The sequence below is a fragment of the Diadema antillarum genome, unplaced genomic scaffold, assembly GCF_040938485.1.
Source record: "Diadema antillarum isolate AM-2024a unplaced genomic scaffold, OU_Dant_1.0 scf00000097, whole genome shotgun sequence".
NCBI classification, from domain to species: domain Eukaryota; kingdom Metazoa; phylum Echinodermata; class Echinoidea; order Diadematoida; family Diadematidae; genus Diadema; species Diadema antillarum.
The window spans coordinates 1,930,505-1,949,891 of record NW_027270986.1 but is presented as its reverse complement, the minus strand read 5'-3'; the positions used below and the strand labels follow the sequence as shown (position 1 = coordinate 1,949,891).

Sequence of the window (19,387 nt, the reverse complement as noted above, 5' to 3'; positions counted from 1 at the left end):
TCCAATTTGAAATGGTTGTGATATAAATATTTAAAAAAAATATAGAGTAATTTTTTTTTTAATTATTGCAAGTTATACACAAATTGTCCTTATTCAGGTCTCAATAATAGCCACGACAAAATTCATGGGTATACATACTGAGGTGTGACTCGAATCAATGACCTGACTGCTAGACAGACATCATATATCTACTCGATCACTGGGGTTTCACGCAGCAGGTATTGCTTATTTATAAAAATTAATATTTCTTGTGTCAAGTTGTTTTTTATTGAAACAAAATGGCAAACTGCCCTTCATCAATGGAAGTAAACACTTTAAACTATTCAATTTTTCAGTAGTAACTATCCTGATAAAAATAGGGCATACATACTCAGGTTGGTCATAAAAATATAGAATATGATTAAATATGATTATGATGGTAAATATTTGGGGAATATTGTTCCCTTGTCTATCTGGATCAGTATTTGAGTAGTTTTAACTGATTCCATTTCAATAATTATGCAAAAATTTGTTTATGGGTATTTTGCAAAATTATTTTGCAAAACACCCATAAACATGTCTCTCCACACACTATACGAATGGGGGACAAAGGGCATGCATACTCAGGTTGGTCATAAAAATATAAAAATATGATTGAATATGATTAGGATGGTGAATATTTGGGGAATATTGTTTCCTTGACAATCTGGATCAGTATTTGAGTAGTTTCAACTGATTTTACTTCAATAATTATGCAAAATACCCATAAACATGGTTCTTCACACACTTAATGAATGGGGGACAAACTGTCCCATACGTAACTGTCCCATACGTAACACGTCATGTCTGTCTTTAATTAGAACCTGTAATTAGAGCTTTTTACCTAATGACACGAAACTTACCTGTGATAATCTTGAGTGTTGTGACTTTCATCACAGTGAGTTACAAGTTGCAGAATGAAATACTTTCAGAGAATTTGAGGTTGAAAAAAATGTTCAAAAAAACAAAATTTTTCTGGTCCCATACGTAACGGCACATATTTTCTCTTCTAGAATATAATTGTGAAGGTCATTTTTCTCCATTTTTTGCATGATTATACTTCTCCTAGATATCAATCACCATGATAAAGTTTAATATGATCAAAAGCCATTAACACTATTTTTCAGGTCATAAAAGTCTCTGAATGTCCCATACGTAACGCGCGTGTTATCTTGGACTTGCCCTATTCTAAATCCTTTTCTGCCTTTCCCCTAAAGCAATGCAGGATTGTGTACCTTACCATTCATAGAAACTCAGTCATATGATTTCCACTTTCAGTTCTTTTAAACAATAATGAGTACTGCTCACTGACATTCAAACTTCATAATTTACTCATCTGACAATGACCTGAAAATGGGATGAATTTCTGTTTAAATACAGCCTGAGAATTGTAACATTTTAGAGCCACATTCAAACACAGGAGTTACACGATTCTGTATCGTGAGAGAGAGAAGAAAAAAAAAACCCTACATATAGCATTGCTGCTGTTCACATTCTGGAAAAAAACCCCAAACTCTGCTGCAAACACTTTGAATCTTTCACATGCTTTTTGACAGAAGTGTGCTACATTTATTGTGTACCTGCATGGCACCTGTGCATACAACATGATGTGGCAAGTGGCATTATGGGATTTTAAAAACTGAGCATTTCTTCACGCACCATTCACACACATTATTGCGAGGCTTCCACCAAAACATCAATCTTGACTAATTTTTGCACTGTGATGCGTTTTGCAAGAGCTGACAATTGTTTGTGTCCTCACACAAGACTTTAAAACGATTTTTGCATGTCACCGCAAAACTATAACATGGAATGGTGTGAACGGAACTACAGAGAGTCCATGACTTCAATCTTCAAAACATCCTTGTACCCTTGAAAGCCTAGGAACTTCCTTCACACACCATTTCAAGGAATCACTCTGTGGCTATTAGTCACCCATTTTAACGGAGCTTACCGACGCAACTGTTAATCAGGGATAATCCACAGGCAATTCTGAACTGATGCTTTGACACTTTCCTCTTAGCTTTTAATACCCAATATCAAACTTACAAAAGCCAAGTCAGGAAATGTGGTCTGCATGCGCTATTTACATACCGTACAAGTGAGCACAGCATTTCGCAAATCTGGACTTTGAAAGGCAATGAATGAATGTTGAATCACAACTGGGACCAACAGCAAAGGAATGATATACATGCATTAAGTACCAATATCATACGTTATCTTTTCAACCAAGGAGATGATATAGATATTCACTGCTTTCCTTTTCTGAGAGCTATAAATTTCCTGAATATCATTAATCCATGGACTTGTGAAATGCACTGCAGAGGATGGTGTGTGTGTGTGTGTGTGTGAGTGTATTGTATGCTTGTTTGTACAATGTATGTGTGTATGAGCGTAAGGGATACAGAAAGATATGAGTAAGGGCTTTAATAACAGCTTTAAACAGCTTTAATAAAGTTCTTGATCAGTGAGATACACTTGGTAAAAATTGAAGGAGTACCAGGTACAATGTTGTACATGTACTTGGGGATTAGAGGTTTAGATCTGAAATGTATGAAGTACACATGATATGGGGTATAGGTTGTTACAGTTTCTGGCCAGATCAAAATAAAAATAAAAAAACAAGAAAGTAAACCACATACACAGGAGAGGATTAACATGTACAGGAAGAGTGCCAAAAAAGAAATCAAAATGAATCTACAAATTATTATAGAAATTTTCCACAAAATTGTCTGAAAGTGACTTCGATGTACATTGTAACTGGGTTCAATACAAACAAGAAAGTAATGCATCCTCAGATGCCAAACTTATATCAGTATAAAACAGTATTGGAGTAATCTGATGGCTAAAATGGCAGATTTGTGACAAGCAGTAATTTTGCTTTCCCTGAATTGCACAGGTACTTGTAATTATCTGTATAGTAATACAATTTTTTTTAAAAGCTGAATGGTCCATGAAACAGGAAGTATAAATGTTTAAAAAAAAAACAGTACAAAATACTGGAAAAAAAAAAAAAGGAGGCACAGGTGGCATTTCTGTGCATCTCGGGCTGCTATTCAGATCACATACCTGCATTGATTGCGCTCAAGACACCATTGATGAGACCTGAGGAATGATAGAGTGGTAGGCAGACGTAGAGAACGTCATCAGGCCATAGGCCACCAATGATGTTCCACACTTGATAGGCCATCATGGACGTCCGGTGGGGCACCTGGACCGCCTTAGGCAAGCCTGGAGGGTCGTGAGTGAAATTTAGCAGGAAAGATTGAGGACGAGCTTCGAACAGTGAACATTAAGCACACATGATAACATACTTGATAATATCAAAGGAATGTTCTATAATAGATCACAAGACTCGCTCCATATAGGAAGGATTGATTGTAGAATGCGTTGGATGAGAAGAACACACTCAAGTAACCTCCATCACAGGTTTCCTCCCTTTATACAACTGAGAACATATTCCACAATACCACATGGGATCTACTTTATAATTATCAATCATAAAATCGCAGAGATTTTGAGAGTGTATAAATAGGCCTACATTGTGTATGTCAACAACAACAGCAATATAAGAGTCTACATATCAAAATTCTGAAGGTACCAGCATCACAGCATTTTCATCACAATCATGGAATTCATTTGTGCATTGCACCATAATTTACACACCACAGCAATTTTACAAATTAACAAATGTGGCTGCCAGTATGTCACATGCAGTGGCCTTTTTAAATCCATAGCACACACATATTGTAGGATCTGTGTCAAGCTGTACAATTTTTGACCTTCATAGAATTTAACAGTAAAACATTGCATGGTAGATACATTATGTACATTTGTATGCACAGTGAATGACATCGAGCACCGTAACAGCAATATGAACAAAGAACCATGGAATGATGGAATACATATAATGTATGGATGTAGGCCTGTTGAATAATAAATGTGTAGTCCCATAATAAAAGTACTCTACAGTGAATAAAGTACGTGTTACAAATCTTTGCATTTCCTGGAATCTCTTTTGCTTACTTGGCTTTCACCTTGTTTTCTCTGAGGCTCTCACGAATACAAAGTGAAACAGATGATATTCCAAGGTCTAAAACAGATCAAACACTAAAAAAGGCTCAACAATGGCCATTCTCCATCCTCAATAATGCCTTACACAAGTGCCCTTGTACAGTACCCGGTATTTTGAAAGAAAACAGGAGTGTCTCTCTAAATATGCTATTCAACACTTCTTGAAACCAAATCAAGTTGAGAGGGATAGTACCAACATCACAGGCCACTAGACCTCTCCTACTTTTGTGATGGTGGTGTTTACAATGCAACACCTATTTTTCATCAAAATAACTATGTCAAGGTTGGTCTCAGTGCTTGGAAAATTCTGATTCTTTTTCCTTCTTGATGAAAATAACTATGTCAAGGTTGGTCTCAGTGCTTGGAAAATTCTGATTCTTTTTCCTTCTTGATGAACTGCGTTTAAAGGGTATGGTTTGTGATATAAATTTGCTTCACCTACATGTAAGATAAAAACCAATTTCAATGCTGATAGACACTTCCTACAGTTGAATAAATGTACAAAGTGTACATCAAAGTCAAATCACACGGGAGACCTACCTGGTGTTGGTACTAAAAACTCAAGGGACTCTAGATGTCCTCCCCATTCATAATAAGCAGCTATTTTCGCATGGGTTTAATTTTCGCGAATTTCGCGAAATCACTGTAGGACTGGGAACTTAACAACACACGAAAATGTCGCCATGCACTAGGGTAATACACTGTAATGCACTTATATCTCAGCATTGGTGTCCATTCGCGAAAACAATATCTAGCGAAAATGTCCTTGATCTCCTCATTCTCGAAAATATCTGTACGCGAAATAACAGCTTATAAATATTACAGTACCCAATGCCTCTCTTCATAGGCAAAGGACTTCATAATTAATGCATACATGTGGACATGAATACAGAAAAGATGCATCTGACAGCTACTAAAGAGATAATACGAATTCAGTGATTACTCTTCAACTTTTATTTAACATATGTTCAAGTTCAAGTAAAATTCATACAGACCTCCATGAGATCATTTAATGGTCACGGAACTACAGGCGTTGAACTAGTATTCAAACTCAATATTTTACCATGTGTGATAAGCCAATCATTTAATTTGTATTTTATTCAAATTTATTGATTTTTCTCTCTTACATTCACTGTTAAATCAATTCCTGGGCTTTTACTGATACAATAGCTCTTCTAAAATGCACATATTTGTGCAAACCTCATTATGACAAAGGGGGAGGGGGTCTAATACATTGTACAGTGTATTCTATCAAAAGGATAACAGATGTTGAAATCAGAGAGTTGACTCCCGCAAAACTCGTCATACACAATTGTACATGACTTCTGTGGTTGTTTAGACCAAACAGCAGTTAAATGGACAGCTGACTAATATCATGAGAACATTGAACACTTCAACATCTTGACACTGGTATCTTGCTGGTCTCACTGTCAAACTGCTTTAAATACAAGACTTTCAGTGCAAAGGCCTACCTTACAAAACACACAATGTTGTATGAACTTTTGCTCTGATACCATCACTGTATATGATTCTTTTCAGTGCAACACACAAGGGTACTCGGTATGCATGAATACATTGTACAAACATGCTACGTACAATCGTAGGTGAAGAAACTTTCAGCCACTTGTGTCACTCTATTTGGCTCCCTCCGACATTCAGGGAGTGATCACATGACAGCAACTAACCTAGTTTTTCTTCACTGTTTGCCTGTAGCCCATCCACTCCATTGTTAATGTTATGTGTGGTGCCGGCGGAAAGTGGCAGAGAGTGGGAGGAAATCTCTTACACAAGGCATAATACGTCACCTGGGACAGTTTGTCCAAACATTAAACAGCAGAAGAAACAAACACAGAAACACACTTACACATAGTATAAAGACACACACACATTCACATTTTAATGGACAAGTTCACCTTCATAAACATAAGGATTGAGAGAATGTAGCAATATTAGTAGAACACATCATTGAAAGTTTGAGGAAAATCAGACAATCCGTTCAAAAGTTATGAATTTTTGAAGTTTTTGTGCAGTAACCGCTGGATGAGAAGATTACTGCAGTGTATGAATAACTTAGATGTCACATGCGTACAACAATATAAGGAAAATATAAAGAGAATTTCACAAAATGCCATCTTTTGAAAAAAGTACACATTCCCCTGACTCGTTACCGACAATTGTTATGGGTAATATTATTCCCCCTGCCTTTAGAAAGAGGCAAGTCGAGAGCTCTTTTATTATGCGAAAAAAGTGAAAATATGTTGAATTTTCTTTTACATTTTCTTTGTACTGTTGTACGCATATGACTCACAAGCTGTAGTAGTCTCCTCATCCAGCGGTTCCAACACAAAAATTTTAACAATTCATAACTTTTGCATCGATTGTCCAATTTTCCTCAAACTTTCACTGATGTGTTCTACTAATATTGTTGCATTCTCTCAATCCTTATGTTTATGAAGGTGAACTTGTCCTTTAAAGGCAAGCCCACAGAACACACAAATCGAAGCGACATATCAGTCAAGGTTGGCAGAAAATTGATGGACTATACAAACTAACTGACATTTGGACAGATGGATCTCATGTAGACAGGTAGATAACCAGAGAAAACATGTTTCCATACACTGTGCAAGGTTTGAACAGGGAGGTGGTTTCCCACCTCCCTGGTCTGAAGTTACTCTATGACAATCAAACACAAAGAATGATATGTATTTTTTATTCATTGGTAGAGCATGCTATTCATAGGGATATTACGAAGTGAAGTTATGCACTTTTTAATTTGTTTCAAGTACATGAATACAAAAAAATGTAAGTGCTTGGTACTGGGCAAGTCCAAGATAACGCGCACGTTACGTATGGGACATTCAGAGACTTTTATGACCTGAAAAATAGTGTTAATGGCCTTTGATCATATTGAACTTCATCATGGTGATTGATATCTAGGAGAAGTATAATCATGTAAAAAATTGAGAAAAATGACCTTGACAATTATATTCTAGAAGAGAAAATATGTGCCGTTACGTATGGGACCAGAAAAATTGTGTTTTTTTGAACATTTTTTTCAACCTCAAAACTCTCTGAAAGCATATCATTCTACAACTTGTAACTCACTGTGATGAAAGTCACAACACTCAAGATTATCACAGGTAAGTTTCATGTCATTAGGCAAAAAGGTCTAATTACAGGTTCTAATTAAAGACAGACATGACGCGTTACGTATGGGACCGTTACGTATGGGACAGTTTGTCCCCCATTCATTTAGTGTGTGAAGAACCATGTTTATGGGTATTTTGCATAATTATTGAAGTAGAATCAGTTGAAACTACTCAAATACTGATCCAGATTGTCAAGGAAACAATATTCCCCAAATATTCACCATCATAATCATATTCAATCATATTTTTATATTTTTTTGACCAACCTGGGTATGCATGCCCTTTGTCCCCCATTCGTTTAGTGTGTGGAGAAGCATGTTTATGGGTATTTTGCAAAATAATTTTGCAAAATACCCATAAACAAATTTTTCCGTAATTATTGAGGTGGAATCAGTTGAAATTACTCAAATACTGATCCAGATTGTCATGGGAACAACATCCCCTAAATATTTACCATCATAATCAAATTCAATCATATTCTATATTTTTTATGACCAACCTGAGTATGTATGCCCTATTTTTATCAGGATAGTTACTACTAAAAAATTGAATAGTTTAAAGTGTTTGCTTCCATTGATGAAGGGAAGTTTGCCATTTAGTTTCAATAAAAAACAACTTTACACAAGAAATATTAAGTCTAATAAAGAAGCAATACCTGGTGCGTGGAACCCCAGTGATCGAGTAGATATATGATGTCTGTCTAGCAGTCAGGTCATTGATTTGAGTCACACCTCAGTATGTATACCCATGAATTTTGTTGTGGCTACTAATGTACTGAAAACTGAATAAGGACAATTTGTGTATCACTTGCAATAGAAAAAATAATTTTACTTTTTATTTTTTTTCTATATATATCACAACCATTTCAAATTGGATCTCCATCACATAAACTTTGAATTCCTCTAGTCTTAGGATTTTATGTTGTTAAGTAATTCATATAATTGGTTTCCAATCATCTCTTTAAATGTTGAAAACTAAATCCCCATTTCTACAAAAAAAAACTATACCATCCCTTTTGATTTTTCATTGTGTATTTTGCCATTTTCCCCTCCCCCTTTCTGAAAATTGTTCAGTCAAGTTCATGTATTGTTTCAAGTGTCTATAACTCAAAAAGTAGCTACAATGTTGGGATGCTTTCTTCAGGATGATTGACCATTTGTGTACTGAGAGACCTTCCCAGCTAGCTACATGCATTCACATGCAATATGTATGAGGATGTCCCATACGTAACGCATTTGTCCCATACGTAACATTATTTCAATGCCTAATAAAAAATATTTCTTTTACTGGGCAAGTCCAAGATAAGGTCCCCTCAGAAGGCAAAATTTCATCTTCGCTCAATATTGACATGTTTGGTATCATTTTGAAGCTTATGAGTTGAAGTTTTGATTTCCATGGAGGAAAAAATGATATTATGTAAATCTATGCAAATTTCAAGGGCTTCATTTGCATAAATGTGAAACACAGCGTTACGTATGGGACATTTATAAAAATTCATATTAATTCAAAGGAAAGCAAATGATATTTGATTTATATGTGGACATAAGAAGTTCATCACATAGTTTAACTTGGTATGAAAATTTAGGGATTATGCAAATGATTATGCAAATTAGCTCGTGTCCTATCATGAGATGTCCCATACGTAACAAAATGAGGTCATTTTTTTAGGTTTTTTCTGAAATTGCTAAGGTTATTTTAATGCCCTTTTGGAAAGTTCTAATTTATTGTTTAGAGAAATTAAATACCAGAGAAAAAAGAAAAAAAAGTAAAAGAAACATTTTTTATTAGGCATTGAAATAATGTTACGTATGGGACAAATGCGTTACGTATGGGACATCCTCATACATATTGCATGTGAATGCATGTAGCTAGCTGGGAAGGTCTCTCAGTACACAAATGGTCAATCATCCTGAAGAAAGCATCTCAACATTGTAGCTACTTTTTGAGTTATAGACACTTGAAACAATGCATGTACTTGACTGAACAATTTTCAGAAAGGGGGAGGGGAAAATGGCAAAATACACAATGAAAAATCAGCATTAAAGGGATGGTATAGTTTTTTGTAGAAATGAGGATTCCGTTTTCAACATTTAATGAGATGATTGGAAACCAATTATATGAATTACTTAAGAGCATACAATCTTAAGACTAGAGGAATTCAAAGTTTATGTATGGAGTTCCAATTTGAAATGGTTGTGATATATATTAAAAAAAATAAAGTAAAATTATTTTTTATTTATTGCAAGTGACACACAAATTGTCCTTATTCAGTTTTCAATAGTAGCCACAACAAAATTCATGGGTATACATACTGAAGTGTGACTCGAATCAATGACCTGACTGCTAGACAGACATCATATATCTACTCGATCACTGGGGTTCCATGCAGCAGGTATTGCTTCTTTATTAAAATTAATATTTCTTGTATCAAGCTGAATTTTATTGAAACTGAATGGCAAACTGCCCTTCATCATAGGAAGTAAACACTTTAAACTATTCAATTTTTCAGTAGTAACTATCCTGATAAAAATAGGGCATACATACTAAGGTTGGTCATAAAAATATAGAATACTGTATGATTAAATGTGATTATGATGGTAAATATCTGGGGAATATTGTTCCCTTGTCAATCTGGATCAGTATTTGAGTAATTTCAACTGATTCCACTTCAATAATTATGCAAAAATTTGTTTATGGGTATTTTGCAAAATTATTTTGCAAAATACCCATAAACATGGTTCTCCACACACTAAACGAATGGGGGACAAAGGGCATGCATACCCAGGTTGGTCATAAATATATAAAAATATGATTGAATATGATTATAATGGTGAATATTTGGGGAATATTGTTTCCTTGACAATCTGGATCAGTATTTGAGTAGTTTCAACTGATTTTACTTCAATAATTATGCAAAATACCCATAAACATAGTTCTTCACACACTAAATGAATGGGGGACAAACCGTCCCATACGTAACTGTCCCATACGTAACGCGTCATGTCTGTCTTTAATTAGAACCTGTAATTAGAGCTTTTTACCTAATGACGTGAAACTTACCTGTGATAATCTTGAGTGTTGTGACTTTCATCACAGTGAGTTACAAGTTGTAGAATGATATACTTTCAGAGAGTTTTGAGGTTGAAAAAAATGTTCAAAAAAACACAATTTTTCTGGTCCCATACGTAACGGCACATATTTTCTCTTCTAGAATATAATTGTCAAGGTCATTTTTCTCAATTTTTTACATGATTATACTTCTCCTAGATATCAATCACCATGATGAAGTTCAATATGATGAAAGGCCATTAACACTATTTTTCAGGTCATAAAAGTCTCTGAATGTCCCATACGTAACGTGCGCGTTATCTTGGACTTGCCCTACTTTTTTTTCTTTTTTCTCTGGTATTTAATATCTCTAAACAATAAATTAGAACTTTCCAAAAGGGCATTAAAATAACCTTAGCAATTTCAGAAAAAACCTAAAAAAATGACCTCATTTTGTTACGTATGGGACACCTCATGATAGGACACGAGCTAATTTGCATAATCATTTGCATAATCCCTAAATTTTCATACCAAGTTAAACTATGTGATGAACTTCTTATGTCCACATATTAATCAAATAGTATTTGCTTTCCTTTGAATTAATATGAATTTCTATAAATGTCCCATACGTAATGCTGTGTTTCACATATATGCAAATGAAGCCCTTGAAATTTGCATAAATTTACACAATATCATTTTTTCCTCCACAGAAATCAAAACTTCAACTCATAAGCTTCAAAATGATACCAAACATGTCAATATTGAGCAAAGATGAAATTTTGCCTTCTGAGGGGACCTTATCTTGGACTTGCCCTACTGCAAAATCGGAAAATAGCATTCAACACAGACATAAAGCTTTTCGACATGCACTCATTAGAGTAAAATCGCATGAATGAACAGAAAGCCAGAAACAAAACAATACAAAGGAAGCGAAGGAAATTCGCCCTTATGGTTTCCTTCACTTCCTTTATATTGTTTCGTTTCTGGCTTTCTGTTCATTCATGCGATTTTACTCTGATGAGTGCATGTCGAAAAGCTTTAGTATAGTGTCTGTGTTGAATGCTATTTTCTGATTTTTAATTTGTATGAGGTGAAATTACATGTACTGCTACACGTTGTACATTTCCCCAAATTTACCCAACATTCACTTAATCATTTTTACAAAAACACCATGCCATATTTGCTACTATTCTACTCATTTTAATATCAAATGTGATGAATCACTAGGAAAAGTTCAATATTGATTTCCCACAATTTTTGTTCAAAAAGTCAAAAATCAGTCTAGAAAGTTTCTGTCCCTATACAATTGTTATCAAAAATATTACTCAGTACCCATCCCAGCTTGTCTGTTGTGGAACTGCATTTAAAGCATCTCGTTTTAGGGCATTGAACTAGGCTCTCACAGAATTGAGGGAGGAATGCGTTAACAGGCGACACTGGGGCAGAACTTCTACCTTGTGTGTGCCTACCGATCTTGAAATCTCTTTGCTCTTTCTCATCCCATCACAGCTTGTACATCCCCAAAACTAATAAAAAGGGACTTCAAAGGCAGTGCACTCCTCAGAGCCATTAACAATGAGAAGGGGAAGGATGGTCATTGTGTTATAAAATACACACCTGATAAGATTTCATTGTTAGCATTGGTCCAGTACATGCCTGTTTGCATTATCACGACCATTTCACCTTTGGCCTGAGGTAAATATGTTGACTGCATTGTGAAGTGTCCAGGGACTCGTACCATATTCTAAACCCCTATATGGTAACATCTGTAAAAGGGCTTCAGATAATACAGTACCACTGACTACATCCTTTTTAGATCACATCATAGCTCCTCTGATTACCATGAGTTCGGAACACAATATTGCTTTACTCCATCATTTGTCTTGTGTGAAAAAAAGTCAAGTTACAGAACCATTTTAGCTGTCCCAATCACAGTCACAAAAGGTGGGAGTGTGTCTTGTAAAGCATCGTCAATGTGAATTACCTCACCTTGGCTTTATAATTTCACATAAGAGTGGCGAAAATGAGACATTCATTGCCATTCCATACAGGTGATGTCTGTAACAAGTGGACCTCACCATACATAGCAAACAATTTTTCTCCGTGTTTGACACACTGAAATGCAAATTATAAAGACTATGTCCAGCCTACATGTATACTACAGGGGTCAGAGAAAGTAATTCATAGACTCTATGTGATTCTCACAAACTTTCCTACGAAGCTTGCACTATGTGTTTGTTCTTCTTGGCCTGTCTTCTTATACACTGAGAATAGGTGAAAATTTCCAAGAGTCACTTTTATACTCACACCAAACTGACAAAGCCTAATTATTTGTCCATTTTGTTGATCAATATTATCAGCATTTTTCACTTAAAGTGTTGTTCTCCAGTCTTTTCAATACCATGGTCTACCTGTGTTTGCTACAAACATGTAAGGGATGGTACGTACAGTTTTGATTGAGATGGGGCTTTTGCCGGTTTCCAACTTTTTTTGTGGGATTGAATGAGAAACTCTAATCAATCTCATGAGATATATGAAAAAGTATAGCTACAGCTGTATACAAGAAGTTCAAAGTTTATTTGATGAAAATTGGTTTTGAAAGGGCTGAGATATCCAAAAACAAAGAGGCCTAGTAAAAACTGTGGGACCCACCTTTTAATTAGGGCCACTTTAATAGGTTTACCAATTGTATTTGGATAAAGCCTTTTAAAAAAGATTTTCATTGAATCCTAGAATGCCTCTTCAGGGGCGGATCCAGGAATTCCGTAAGGGGGGGGGGGGGGGGGCACAACCAAGATTTCTGGTGCTATTTCGGGGTTTCAACTCATTTTTTTTCTTTTTATTTCTTTTGTTTTACCAACAAATAAAGAAGGGGAGCGCGTCCAGTGCGCCCCCCCCCCCCCCATCTCAACAAAAACTTTACCAACTACATGTATATGAAACAAGTCTGAACTGCATTTTCTTGGCAACATAAAACTTCATTGAGTTCAATTGATCACCAAGTTTGTCAAAATCTTACCGGTGGTTCCAGAGGTAAAGATGAGGGAAGAGATATCTTGAGGGGTGACTTTTGGTAACTGGTCCGGAGGGAGGGGGTTCCCTGATACCTGACTTGTGTCCATGGTGGACACTCTGTCCGGGAGCACATGACCGTTAGGGGTGTCACCGAGGACCCAGACCTTGACCTGCAGCTGCTGAAGGTCGGGCAGAAGCTCTGCCATCACATCCAGAAAAGCTGAGAAAAAAAAAAGAAGGTATGTAGACATGCATTATCAAGGCAATATTCTCATATAATTTGATACATTATAAGCAAAGCTGATCAACAGTCATATCTACAACACAAGGAGTCTACATTATAAAAAATGCAATGTGAGTGCCATTCTACATCACGTCTATTGTACTATGCATTGGATTTGTAGGTTGACTGCAATTGAATGAGATGAAATAAGACGCATTATGTAAGTCAACATGAACATGCTGAAATGTGCAATTTATATGAAAAGAACACATATCCCAAACTTGATAGAGAAATATACACTGTACGGGTTTTTCAACATTAATGGTTGAATCAAGGTAACAGAGCAATTCTTTAACTTTTGGATACATAGATTTTACCTTTCCAAGTTTTCCCAAACTTTGATATGTTTCACTAAGGTTTCTGCACTCACTCAGTCACAATTTGTGACCTTTTGTTTTCATTTAAGGTAGAATATTGGAATATGGTATGTATAAAAAAAAAAACATATCTGTAGACATTAGTTTATGAAAAATGAAAGGTCTTCCTGTATCTACAATTTATTATCATTATATACAATTTTTGTCTATCCCGCTAATGAACCATCCATTCAAAATCACAACCAGATACCATCATGCATCATCACACACAGAAGGGCTGCCAACTCTCGCGCATTGAGCTAGAGACTCAAGCATTTTGGTCCTTTCTCACTCTAAAACTTTATTTTAGCATGCATTTCTATTGATCTCACTCATTTTGACTTTCTATTGATCTCACTCATTTTGACTTTCTATTGATCTCACTCATTTTGACTCCTAAATTATAGCATTGGCCTATGGTGAGTATGGGAGTCTCACTCTCAACAAGTTTCAAGTGTTGGTAGCCCTGCACACAGTGGTGGAACTAGAAAGGTCAAAGTCTGACACTGTAGAGACAGCAGGTCTTGTCGTGATGTCGAGTCTAAAGGTAAACGTTATGAAATTATGAAATTATAAAGTAAAGGTGGCATTATCATGAAATAGGTCCCCGCTCCATTCACCGCCATTTCTTTCGTCATAGCCAGGGACTTCTTTCAAACTCCATAGACTTTGCACATAGTGGAGACGCACATGCAGAACGAGAGGGGACCGATTTCACAATTTGGCCAGAAAGGTTAAACTTAAGGCAAGCATAAATATTGTTAAGTAGGAAAGAGTTCCTTATGTCCCCCCCCCCCCCACCAACTTGCACAAAATAAACAAACCACCACTCCCCCTTACTAATTATAAACTAAATAAAGGTTATGGGAAGTCTTCCAATAAATCATAAATGGCATAAATTTTATTTAGTCCATTATTAGACTCTAGTAAAAAAAAATAGCAATCTATCCATTTTGCGCGAACTAGTGGGGGGACATAAGGAACTCTTTCCGTTTAATAAAGTAAATTATAGATTAATTATAGATTAATACAATATGATGTAGACTCTAGTAGACCCATGACCAGGCCATCCCATGGCATTGGCCATCATATGTAGACTATGTCTAGATCTAGTCTATGTAATGTACAAATTTATTTACCTTTCGAAGTTATCAAAACTTTCACATTGCTGATATTGATGCAGTGAAGCAAGCTCTGTGATTTTAGATTGTGATTGAGAAGACTAGTACTGATGCCCAACTTTGCAAATCCTAGCCACAGAAACACAAACATCGGTTCGTTTCGTAATAAAATCGCCGCAGTATCTCCATGCTGTAAGTCCGTGTGTGTTTTCACCCAGCGGGAGACCCGATTCGACTCTGCCTCGACCTCGGCGTACGTGTAGCGCTCGTCTTGGTACAAAATGCACGTGCGACTTGGATGTTCGACAACTCCATCGTGAAGGGCAACTAGTACAGTTCTGTTCCTGCTCGCATTTATTCGGTAGGTTAGTAAGGCCTTCGCGAGTCCAGACAGATCCTTGAAATCCTTGATAAACGTGGCAATGGACTTTCTCTTTATCCCAGCGACAATAAGACTTAAAACGAGAGCAGAAGCCCCGAGGACTTCCCAATGTCCCATGGTGAAGATATGTGACACGACACGAATGACTTGACTCCGCCCGTTGACCACGCGCTCAGCATGCAGGTTTGCGTCTGTGAGTGTGTGTACATAAAAAGAAGCCTCCAAACTTTGTTGATATCTGTGGTTTCCAGTGGCTAGCCTTATTATAGGCAGGTTGATCGCCAACAACGGATTACTTGAAGCCAGAAAAGCAGTGCTTATCACGGAGACGAATACAACAACTGTTGAAGCACGACGACTGACTGCATCAAGAGAAGAGAGAACACATTACATACACCCTACCCGCCCCCGACAATCTCCTGCACAATCATGAATGAGAAGTAATTTTACTACGAATGCACACACGGTCGGTCGGAGTACTAAAATCTGTGTCGTCGGTACATCAACCAACCGCGCTCGTTCACACAGGACAGGTATTTGTACCAGTTCATAATCAACGGGATATCACTGTGACTGAGTATGCTACTCCTTGCTACTTCGTATTACACCTTCTACACTTTACTGACTGGTTGACCTGTGAAGATTATAATTCTGAACTGCCGTATCAATTCGACCACGCCGTTAAATCGTTGGTTATTACTTCAAGTTATTTATTCAGCAGCAGACGGAGAATGACAGGTTACTTTTTTTTTTCAACACTGAGCTTTGAAATAAAGACTATCCCATGTAAACACTGTGAGCTGATCTTTTGAGTTTTCAATGGTAAAAGTGCTTGTTATGAAACAGGTCGCGAAGCAGTAGTCTAGATTCACAAGCATTATGCTGACGGACTTTGAACTCGTAGGTACGGTGTGTACGAAGAAGAGATGAGTGTCCTGTGATTCAAGGTCTGATCCTCCCGCATTTGTCTCGGGCCGGTGTGTCGGCACGTCACAAATTTTGATTTTGCTTTTCAGTTCAATTCATTTCAAGTCGTTTGTTCATCTTATTTTCTGACAACGCAATATGACAGTATTGCATCTTACAATACAGTACAAGAATAACCAATCATGAATGTGAGAAAAGAGAAATTGAATGAAAAGCCAAAAGGCTTAGTACATTGTACTATAGTTCCCTGGCTTCGATATCAATACAACGTACCATGTGTACGCGTACTGAGTATATTAAATACTCGTAAGGCTCTCCTAATATTTCAGGCTTCACTGCGAAATTTTTATATTGTATCGGATGTTTTGTGATACAACTGACCTATACACATGTGAAAAAATGTGATAACTTGAACACTTTTTCAATCACTGCTCCCAGTGGTAAACAACACCTTTCAGAGGAATGACAATTGTCATGATGTATACCTATACGAGTAGGGATTTGCAACAACCCAGAAAGTCATTAAGGAGAATTCCACCTTCTTTATTCAAGCGCACACTCCCTCAACTTGTTCATGCCATAATGATATTCATGAAAACTAAATGTAAAGGGTATTCCCCCTGTTTTCCGAAGTAGGTAAGTCAAGACATATTTGTCTTCTCTCATTCTAGAGATGAGAAATATAATATTGTGATTTTTCTTCATAAGTTCTTTTATGTCGTTGTCCATACATGACGTCATAGAGTGTTAGTCTTCTCTTCCGGTGATGGCTGCACCAAAACGTTCAAAATAAAAAACTTTTGAATGGATTTTTCCACAAACTTTGCTAATTATGATTACCCTATTCCTTTAAATAGCATATTGGGTTTCATAAAGTCAAATGAAGCAGTGCTGTAAAAACAGTACATGCAGCAGGGGCGGATCCAGGAATTCTGTAAAAGGGGGGGGGGGCGTGACTAATATTTCTGGCGCCACTTCCGGGTTTCAATTCTTTTTTCTTTTTATTTCTTTTGTTTTTAACGAAAAATAAAGGGGGGGGGGGGGCGTGCGCCGGTTGCGCCCCCTCTGGATCCGCCACTGTGCAGTATTTAAACTGGTTAGTCGCTGTCTCCAGTTACATCCATCTAACGTACCAAATTCAAAAAAAAAAAGAAGAATTGATTGAACGTTTCTGATGCCTTAACCGCAATTTCACTCCACATTAATTACTTCGACTTAAATGAATAGAGAAGTTCTCATGAGACAAATAGAATGACAGAAGATTCTTTGAACTGGACCTGAAATATCTAAAGGCTGTCATCAATATAAAGTTCCCGATGTTCAATCTGAATAACGATAGATTACTTGCGATATATATATATTTAATTAATATATATGAAATATACAAATATATATAAATATTGAACCGAATATATATATATAGTCTTTATGTGAGTCCCCATGCATCCATTTCAAGTTTTTCCGGGCCTCGCTCACAATGGCGGTCTCCTGCATTCAACTGTCTCTGTAATTTACTGAAAAAAATATTACATAATTATCTTATTTTATGTTTCTGTATATGACCATACTGCTCAATGCAATTGCTTATGTGTATTTATGTAATGTTATCGTTTTAAATCACTGCATTTGTTATCCTTTGTCTTTGTGCTTTTGAAATTTGTATTCAATTTGTATTTCATTGAATGCGGAAATAAATCAAATAAAAAACAATTTCAAGGGTTTATGGTAATGTCAAATCTACATTCATTTCAGGCATTTGCTCATTTTAGTTACATTTTTTTTTTGTTCATTCTGTGCTCTCTCAAATTCACATCTATTTTCACTAGGGCAAATTGATTTTCACGTGAGTTGGTAAGACCAACACTAATGAGATATTTTTCATGCAACAAACGTAAAGGCTTCTACAAACCTTAAGTGCACTATGCTATATTTTGTGAGCAAGCTTTTATCAGCCGCTCTTTCATTTGGACATTCTCATGCCAAGTAATGTGATTACACCGTTTCTCCTCGATGTATTTTTTTCCCGACCCGCCATCGCTGGACCGGTTAAGATCGGAAACAAAGATCAGTGCAGCCTGAGTCCACTGCAGGCGGAGTGTCCTCTTTCATAGACTCTTTCACCTTTCTTGACCTAAAGTTCCCTTTGAAAAGTATTGTGGCGTCATTCCACTCAACGTTATGTCCTGTATCTGCCTATTAAAAAGCTGAATGGGATGGCTTGTTTAAACCCGTTGAGGACGGACAGATTTTAAAATATTGCTATAACACGCGTTTTCCATAGACACTTGCCCGAGAATACTTGGTTCTTGTTCTCAACGGGTTAACAATCCAAGAACTCTTTGAATTATTGTGCTCCTTCAGTCGATCCTTGGTAGCTCCGCACTTTTTCTCAACATACTTGAATAATCTAAGCATTAATTCGTGTAGCCTACATGATTTATGTAAACGCGTCTTGAAATAATCTAAGCATTTCATGTATACAGGATTTATGTCAGCATGTCTTGAAATAATCTAAGCATTTCATGTGTACAGGATTTATGTAAGCATGTCTTGAAATAATCTAAGCATTTCATGTACCGGATTTTGGTAAGCATGTCTTGAAATAATCTAAGCATTTCATGTACAGGATTTATGAAGGCATGTCTTGAATTAATCTATATCGATGAATGGAATGCACATAGGGCTTTAATGTGCATTCGGTGACTTCAAAAGTTCTATTTTCTTCGGGACGCATGCAGGAAACAATTATTTTCTAATTTGTTGACGCGCTGCACAGAGTCGTATAGAAAGTAGTACACCGCACTGGGCCTTCGTCGACTTTATGGTTCTTATACCAAACTTGTTGAGCGCCATCTACGGCTTAATCGTTAGTTAGTTTCGGGTAACTCTCACCAATGTTACCCACGATGCTAACATAAATCTCAGGGGGAAATATAAACAAAACATATACCTGCTAAAACAGTTATGTAAGGTGTTATATCAACATTTACTAAAGACCAAGACACAAAACAGTA

General features: G+C 36.5%; 1 protein-coding gene across 1 annotated transcript in view; it reads right to left on the bottom strand.

Moving 5' to 3' along the window:
* LOC139718599 (long-chain fatty acid transport protein 2-like) overlaps positions 1-15,563 on the bottom strand; it is a 46,521-nt gene extending 30,958 nt beyond the window's left edge. The window contains exons 1-4 of the mRNA XM_071630065.1: positions 15,279-15,563; positions 14,382-14,409; positions 13,309-13,524; positions 3,088-3,249 (exon numbers count right to left, since the gene is read on the bottom strand). Coding sequence (XP_071486166.1) covers positions 3,088-3,249; positions 13,309-13,524; positions 14,382-14,409; positions 15,279-15,563 — 691 coding nt within the window. The remainder of the gene's footprint in view (positions 1-3,087; positions 3,250-13,308; positions 13,525-14,381; positions 14,410-15,278) is intronic.
* Positions 15,564-19,387: the final 3,824 nt, after the last annotated feature.